The 8420-nt window shown below is 41.3% G+C and overlaps 1 protein-coding gene across 1 annotated transcript; it reads right to left on the bottom strand.

Moving 5' to 3' along the window:
- Nucleotides 1-1111: 1111 nt before the first annotated feature.
- Nucleotides 1112-7925, bottom strand: LOC118426753 (ER membrane protein complex subunit 3-like). Its single transcript, XM_035836310.1, has 5 exons — nt 7529-7925; nt 6541-6648; nt 5291-5455; nt 4005-4187; nt 1112-3452 (listed from the first exon to the last, which is right to left on the bottom strand). The coding sequence occupies exons 1-5, from the start codon at nt 7670-7672 to the stop codon at nt 3273-3275; spliced, it is 780 nt and encodes a 259-aa protein (XP_035692203.1). The 5' UTR covers nt 7673-7925; the 3' UTR covers nt 1112-3272.
- Nucleotides 7926-8420: the final 495 nt, after the last annotated feature.

Here is an 8420-nt window from a genome sequence, read left to right as displayed (position 1 = left end):
CAGTTACCAACTTATCGATATCAGGAGCTCAACTGTAAGGCTGTGACCAGTTGAGCTACAGGGACATCCCTTCCTACTAGGTTAGGCCCCCTTTCCACTTGACGGCGCTCTCACGGCGCTCTCGCTGCGATGGAAAATTCGCCAGAGCGCGGTGAGAGCGCCGCGACGCTGGAAAAAGCTGCTCTAGTGGAATCTCTCCGGCGACCCCAGCGCGCTCTCACAGCGACGAAAAACTCAGCATCTTTTCATGAGCTAGCAAAGATTCGAAAGTTACTCAACGAATTTCAGAGATAAAGAACGAATGTTTTGACGTATAGTAAGAAAGTATGAAATCAAGGCTGTACACAAATCCAATTTTGGTCACTGTACAGTCACTCAGACTGAAATATACACGTTTGTCTGGCTGATTTTTCTTATGTCTGTCATGTAGCTTGTTCGCCATAATATTAGTGTAAATCATACAAAACTGAAACACTTCGATTTATTGAAAATGGGACTTCCATAATATTAGTGTAAATCATACAAAACTGAAGCACTTCGATTTATTGAAAATGGGACTTCAATAATCTAAATGTACAGATGGAGAACAAGAAAACCTCATGTCATCACGTTGAAATTCAAGAATAAATGATTAATCGTTGTTTTTTAAACCTTGCTTATTCCATCTCAGTTTGTTGAATTGTTCATCACCGGTACATTTTGGACATTTCTCCGCTTTCTGTCTATGTCAAATATACTTATTCACAAACCGCAGTTGAGAGCGCAGAGAGAGCGCGGTGAAAGCGCCGTCCTAGCTAAATTGGTATCATAAACCACAGTAGAGACCTATTGCGCTCACTGCGCTCGCTGTGCGCGCTCTTGGCGCTCGCTGCGCGCTCTCTTGGCGCTCTCTCTGCGCTCATCGTTGGATCGCTGTCCACGGCGCTCTCACGGCGACTGTTTTGAGCAGGTTCAAAACAGTCGCGGAGGTGATGGCGACCATGGCGCTCCCACCGCGCTCCCATGGCAATCCCACCGCGCTCTTCCCAATTTGAGGTCGCAGAGAGAGAGCCGTCCTAGTGGAAAGGGGGTATTACTGACAAGAAAAGATGAGCAATGTTTTTGAAATGAATTTAATTTGTGATTTATTGCCATACAACTGATATTGTTGTGAAGTGTGCAATACAGATGGAATTACAACATGGTAATATAACAATCAAGTCTTTTCATCATAGTAGAACTTACATGTATGTTTGTACTGCACCATAGACATATCGAGTTATTACAACATGTAGAACTCAACTGCTACAATTGTATACTGTAAATGTAGAAACTTTCATGGTATTTTAATGTTCGCGATTTTCGTGGTGGCTGCTTAACTGCGAACTTATAACCACCTCGAACATTTTTCCATGGCAATAAGAGACAACAGTGCATGGTGCTACCGCAAACTTAAAACCACAGCGAAAAGTCCTTTTTCCCGCTACTGCGAAATTAAACCCGTGAACTTAAATGCATTTACAGTATCCTTGCACATTGTTCCTGTTATACACCTATGAATATGAGGCCACACCAAATTTATTTGTTGCTTCTCGAATTTTTTCTGACTGGTCTAAAAACAATAAAAAATATGTATCAAAAGTCCTGGGGTGAAGATATACGGCTTTAATAACACAAAAAATACAACAGCCTGAGGAGTTTCATGGCACATTTTATGCAATGAATCCCTTCTTTTGATTTGTTACTAATGTTATAAATAAAAGGCATTGCCGTTAGACTGTATTATGTGTATGAGGCTCTGAATGGCAATATTTACAGGCTTGTAAGCAAAACATGCATTATTTTTCTCACTCATTCACTGACTCTCAGGACTTGATTTTTTTTGAAAATGAAAAAAAATGGACAGGCAAATCCGAGAAACGACAAATAGAATTGGTGTGGCCTAATAACTGAGCACCACTGAACACCTCTTCCCTCATGACCTCAAAGAAAAGCGACCTGCAGGTCGACTTGAGTTTTCATGAATAAATAAAGGTTCAAACAAACAAACATGTCTTCACAAGTCATTTCTTAAACGTTCTTTCCATTCTACCTAAATCCATTACTGAGAGTGCAGAAATATATTCACTGCACTGAACATTCTTTAAACAACAGACAATGCAAGACAAACAAATTCTTTGTTTACTTTCACTCTTGCTTTTCTGTGACTTCCTTTTTTGGTTCTACACTTATTCGTGAAATATGATATAATTTTCTTTTCTCCCTTGCCTAAATACTTTTTAAAATTCTTATGGATAACTTCTTCAAAATGGGATAATTTTTATTCTAGAAGACTACTACAGACTCTGTGAGTAGTTTCATCAGGTTGGTATGTTATGGAATAAAGAGACTCTTTTTACACAACCACCACTTTACTTTCACCAATGTTTTGGTCCTCAGGGCAATTCTTGTGAACTAGCCAGAATTACCTTGAGGAAGGTGACAGATGGTCACTGAAACATTGAACTTAAAGTTGTGGTTGTGTAAAAAAGACTCTCTATATTCACGACCACAGACTGTACGCATGAAGGGACAAAAAAATTCAATCATATTCACCATGAAGGATGGGGTCAAGTTATCTGGGGCTACACATATTTTATGCAACTTTATCCTTGATGAAGATCTCGGGTGACAGGTTGGATCCCCTGATGAGCTCCTCTGGGGATCTTTAACATAATTTATGCAAATTTATCCTTGATGAAGATCTCCTCCGGTGGCAGGCTGGATCCCCTGATGAGCTCCTCTGGGGTTGTTCAACATAATTTATGCAAATTTATCCTTGATGAAGATCTCCTCCAGTGGCAGGTTGGATCTGGGGTTTTACAACATAATTCATGCAAAATTATCCTTGATGAAGATCTCCAGTGGCAGGTTGGATCCCCTGATAAGCTCCTCTAGGGTTGTTAAACATAATTTATGCAAAGTTATCCTTGATGAAGATCTCCTCCGGTGGCAGGTTGGATCCCCTGATGAGCTCCTCTAGGGTTGTTTAACATAATTTATGCAAATTTATCCATGATGAAGATCTCCTCTGTTGGCAGGTTGGATCCCCTGATGAGCTCCTCTGGGGTTGTACAACATAATTTATGCAAATTTATCCTTGATGAAGATCTCCTCTGGTGGCAGGCTGGATCCCCTGATGAGCTCCTCTGGGGTTGTACAACATAATTTATGCAAATTTATCCTTGATGAAGATCTCCTCCGGTGGCAGGCTGGATCCCCTGATGAGCTCCTCTGGGGTTGTACAACATAATTTATGCAAATTTATCCTTGATGAAGATCTCCTCCGGTGGCAGGCTGGACCCCCTAATGAGCTCATCCTCCACGTTCTCCAGTGCCCACTGGTGATCAGTCACCTCCAGGGCCTCCCACTCTGCCTTAAAGGCCTTGTTGGGGTCAGGGGGCATCGCCATGGCAGCACCAGACATCTGCTCCTGTAGGCACAGAAATAATACTGTAAATGCATTTAAGTTTGCAGGGATTTAATTTTGCAGTAGCAAGGAAAAGGACATTTCGCGTGGTAGCACCATGCACTGTCGTTTCTTAAAGCCATGGAAAAATGTTCACGGTGGTTTTAAGTTTGCAGTGAAGCGGCCACTGCAAAAGTTTCTGCATTTACAGTAGCACATGGTAACTTTTTATCCTATTGCAAAAATTTGGATCCTAGTAATGCTTGGGTCACATTGCCAAATTGAGGTACAAATGGGTAATTTGTGGGAACGATAAGTTTGATATACAAGAAATTAAAACACACAAAATGTAGTCACTAGCATACTTTTTGTATATTTCTTTTGTGTATTGATTTAAAAAAAAAATTTTGTTGGCTGAAATATAAATAGATGAATAAATAACAGTGTCAATCCTAAAGATAGAGGCTACCAGCAAGCTGCCATCAGGCCTCTATATCTCTGTGAAAGCACGTCTAACCTCACATTACAGATAACAACAGACAATAAACCGGATAGTGAGTGTGAGAGTTATATTACCTGCATGACCCGCGAGGTGTCGGCAGCGTTGTTCTCTCCCAGGATGAGTGTGTAGAAGCTGCGCAGCCCGAACACGTTCAGGAAGTACCAAGACACCGAGCTGACCCAGGAGGCGTCCAGCGACGGCAGATCGACGCCCCTCTGCAGCATGGGCTTGAACCGCAGGGTCAGGGGGAAGGGAACCTGTGGAATAGTCATGCAGTATAGAACTTTTAGGATAGCCAAACATTCGCATAGCATCAATACAAGGTGAACTAGAAAGGCAACATTTTCGTAAAAATGCAGAATCTTCCCCCTCTAGCCATGTGTCAAGCTACTTGCTAAATACTATACCATTAGGCTCGCTTCAAAGTAGTGTGTACAAGTAAAAATAAGAATTGGGGCTATGAATGGGGGTATCTGAGTAGCCTGACATGATAGCCAGCCCAGGTAGACAGCCCAGTCTTTTCAGTAAACCTTTTCTGCTAGGAGGAAGAAAGATAAGAAAGCACCAGCAAAAACAATATGTTTTCTCCTTTGGGAAAACATAAATATATATCAGCAAAATATATCTGATATTAGTACAGCTCATTCTGGTCTAGTAAAGATATTGATTTCTGATGACATTTGACCCACTGATGATGTCATATGTACATAAGTCACATGACCACAGCAGTTGGATCAGACAGCTGAAGAAGACTGAGTGATTCAGTTGAGAATTCCAATTCTTGAGTTGGAGAACAGATTATCTCTTCATAGGGCCACGTCAATTTGATTATATGGATAATCTACACACGCATAATTTTCAGCCTTTTCCAAAAGAAATTCAACCATGCAGTAAATTGTACAAAATGAAGAGAAAAGAAAAAAAATGCGGCAATGTCATAGAACGCCAACATCAATTCTTTAGTCATGGAAGAAAATGTGAAAGAACAAAATGAAGAATCTATTGTACTGTATTCCATACTCCGTGAGTTACTAGTAAGTTATTTGTTCAACCTTCCTGACTACTTAGATTTCATAATGAAGCCAACTTCTTTATTAATATCATAATAATCATTTGGTGTATTTTGCCAGCCAGTAGGTACCCAATGAGTAATGAGGCTGTTTAACGTGGTAGAGGCTTTATTGCTAAACTCTTTTTATCTGTACGCTTACATTTGTTTTGGGGTACTTACCCCCATCCCCCCAGGGGTCAACAGATGATTATGATGTTTTGGGGTTCCCAGAGGATATCTACCATATAATCAAATAAATGTGACTTACATGTGTTTTAGAAACTCAAATGAACTTTCATGATTATCTACCTTTGTTGTGAGGAATCCAGAGAATGCCCAGTTGATCCATCCTCCGATGACAATCATGGGGAGAACACTGGTCAGGTTTCCCTTCAACATGTCTGTCATCATGGTGGGGTCCGTCATGGGGTTCTTCATCACTGGTTTCCGCTTCTGCTTCTTGAAGTAGCCACTCTGTGGGAATAATGTACAGATCAGGACATTTGTGATTTTATTTTATGTTGTTTCTCGGATTTTCCAACCCTATCTTTTCGCCATGCCTTGTGCTGACAAAATTTCACTGCCTCTCCTTTCTCAAATTAACTATGGGCTTAAATTCCAGTAACTGTACATGCCTATTTTGTACGGTAAGTTTATCATTTTTCTTTAAACTTGAAACAACAAATAAAATTGATGTGGCCTTATGATCAAGAAAGACTGTTAACATGCCACTAACATAATGTGCATTCTTGAATGCAGAGCCTTATGCCCGTGGCTTATACAATATACCTTGGGTAGCCGGCTTTTAGCCAGGCATGCGTCCAGGCATCAATTTGACGAACTGTTCTGAAAATACAATAAGAAATTGGGTGCACTAGCCCTGAAGAGGCCCTTATACTGGGGAGCAAATCCTCTGACAAGCATGAAATTCTGATTAACCAGGGATGCCACTAGGACACAGTCTTCAAATGTGACCTCTCTGAGTCAGTCTGACAGTAATTTGCCCCTCAGGATAACTCAAAATGCACCATTTTAACTTAAGATTCTCTAAATCTCAGAACCATGGATGGACGATGCCCCCTGACTCCCCTACACTCATGTCTGTAGCATTCGATGCATGGTGAATCTCAGTCACTATGAAATTTGGACTCCCTATAATAAAATCCTAGCTAAAAGCCTGTTGGGAGGGCTCTGAAAAACCAGCCGGGGGTTTCCACTTTATTCATTCATTTCATTCATTCCTTATTTGAGATATGAAAAAAAATACCTGTCATTAAGGCTTAATATATATTACGTACACAAAAGGAAAACCTTTAGTGCGCATGGATTCTAACCAGCTGTCAGCCAATCAGAGAATCAGTTTTACCCTAACAAAATATTTAGGCGATTCTCTGATTGGCTGACAGCTGGATAGAGGCCACGCCCACCAAAGTGGAAACCTCAGCCCAGTTTAGCATGGCCTCCCCAATTTGTATTGTATATGCATCAAGCAAGGCTTTTAAAAGTTTGAGTATAAGAATGATTATGTGTAGAAAGACATCCGAAAGTACTAGACTTACCTCTTCCTCGTTGAAGAACTGTTTTCTCATGAGGAAGGACTGACGCGGGACGTATTTCCCATGCTCCCTCAGTAACCGGCTCCTGATGAGAGCCTGGCTGTCTGCAACCTGTACAAAATCACAAGTTTAAACAGTCATCATCTAGTGAGGTGAAGCCTAATGTTCTTGCCTAATGTTCTTTTTATTGGCGGACAATGGATTATTCCACTGGTGGACCCTAGCATAGATTGCCCCCTTTACCATCCTCACAAAGTAAACCAGGTGTTCAGTGTCCAGTGTTCGTGTTTTGTCCAAGGTGATGAAAATGTAACGGAACGTGTCGATAGAACACGGTGGAGCGTAGCGAACGGAGTTCGAGAACGAATAGAACGTTACCGGTATCTTATGAAAATAAAGAGGGTTTGGTTTTGATCGTCTCACAAGACAGACGTGTCGTCAATTCGTCCGACTAGTTGTTATATCCAACAAAAAAAATGTAGCAATGAGTCGACAATCAACCAAGAAGGGGGCCGATATCCGTTGCTAGGCAAATACGATTCAATATTTGAGTAACGTGTCCCTAATGGCACATGCTGAAAGTAAACTGAATCAACTTCACTCCTGATGAAGATTGACGTTAGTGGGACTGAAAATTTGAGTCGAGCTGCTTGTGTTCAACAAAGGAACAAAATTCATTCTGGCTTGTACCAACACTGATGAGCTTACATGCTAATCATAATTCCCATTAAAATAAATGTAAGACTAAGAGTGGTGCAAGAATAGATAAAGTTACATTGTATTGTATTTCAAGACTACAGGTTATGATCGTCTGATGCCCGCACCTGCGAACGGACACTAGCACCATTTGACGTCGAACAGCTGATTCTACTCCCAGGTGCGGACGTCAAACATTCGGACCAAACATTCTACCTACACTGCCAAATACTTTTAGTACAATGCACTGTAAAGTTAAAATCCATTCCTGCACCATTCCTACACAAACACATACCTGCTGCAGCTCCACTTTCTTGTCTGACTGCAACAGAAGGCTGACATTGTGTCTGATAAGGCCCACGAGGAATGTGATGACGACAATCGGGATGAACACCCAGATTCGTATGGCTGGGTCCAACAACAATTCCGGGTCGGCCATCTTGGAATAAAATTGTCCGGTCGCCCCACAATTTTTCTGGTCGACTTTACGGCACCTAAATGGCTATTAGATCGTCCAAATTGTTGTCAGAAGATTCTACGTTCAGTTAATATTCTATTAGAGGAACACATGTGAAGAATTTGTCTTTACAGAACGCTTAAATCGACGGAGAAGTTGGAAAATGTCGGAGAAATACGTCACTACCTCATGGACACCATTTTGACGTGTCAAAGGTCATCCCACGGGGTTACTCCCGGTCAACATTACTGCGCATGCCTAGATGAGCAACGGAAACCAAAATGGCGGCGGGTCAGGACTGAAGTTCTAAAGTTTTCGTTGAATTTTTGCTCACAGTTTTACACAAACCAGGCGGTTTCCTGCCCCTTTCAGAGTATATTCATTTCTTTATTTTGTATTTCACCATTTTATACGGATGGCAGACCATAGACAGGTAAGTTTTGAACCACCGTTGCCGCGTTTTGTGACCAACTTTGAGCAGATGATTTGGGGAAAATATGTTCGCGCCCTCCTAACTTCCGGCGGCGATTTTCTAATGATCTTTGAACCGAAATTTGACTTGCTGTGTGTTTATCAACAAGAAGTCCGTCAACAAGAGTCTCCAGCTGTCTTTTCTTCAGACATCCGTTCTAGATGATTTGAATTCTCTGTACCCACTTTGCCGTAACCTTTATTTACCGCGTACAGACTTGAGTAAATGAAAAAGGGATTTTCAGGGTGTGTCTCGAAA

The sequence above is a fragment of the Branchiostoma floridae genome, chromosome 11, assembly GCF_000003815.2.
Source record: "Branchiostoma floridae strain S238N-H82 chromosome 11, Bfl_VNyyK, whole genome shotgun sequence".
Classification (NCBI taxonomy): Eukaryota; Metazoa; Chordata; class Leptocardii; order Amphioxiformes; family Branchiostomatidae; genus Branchiostoma; species Branchiostoma floridae.
The sequence above is the reverse complement of the archived record's forward strand: the minus strand, read 5'-3'. Positions and strand labels throughout refer to the sequence as shown.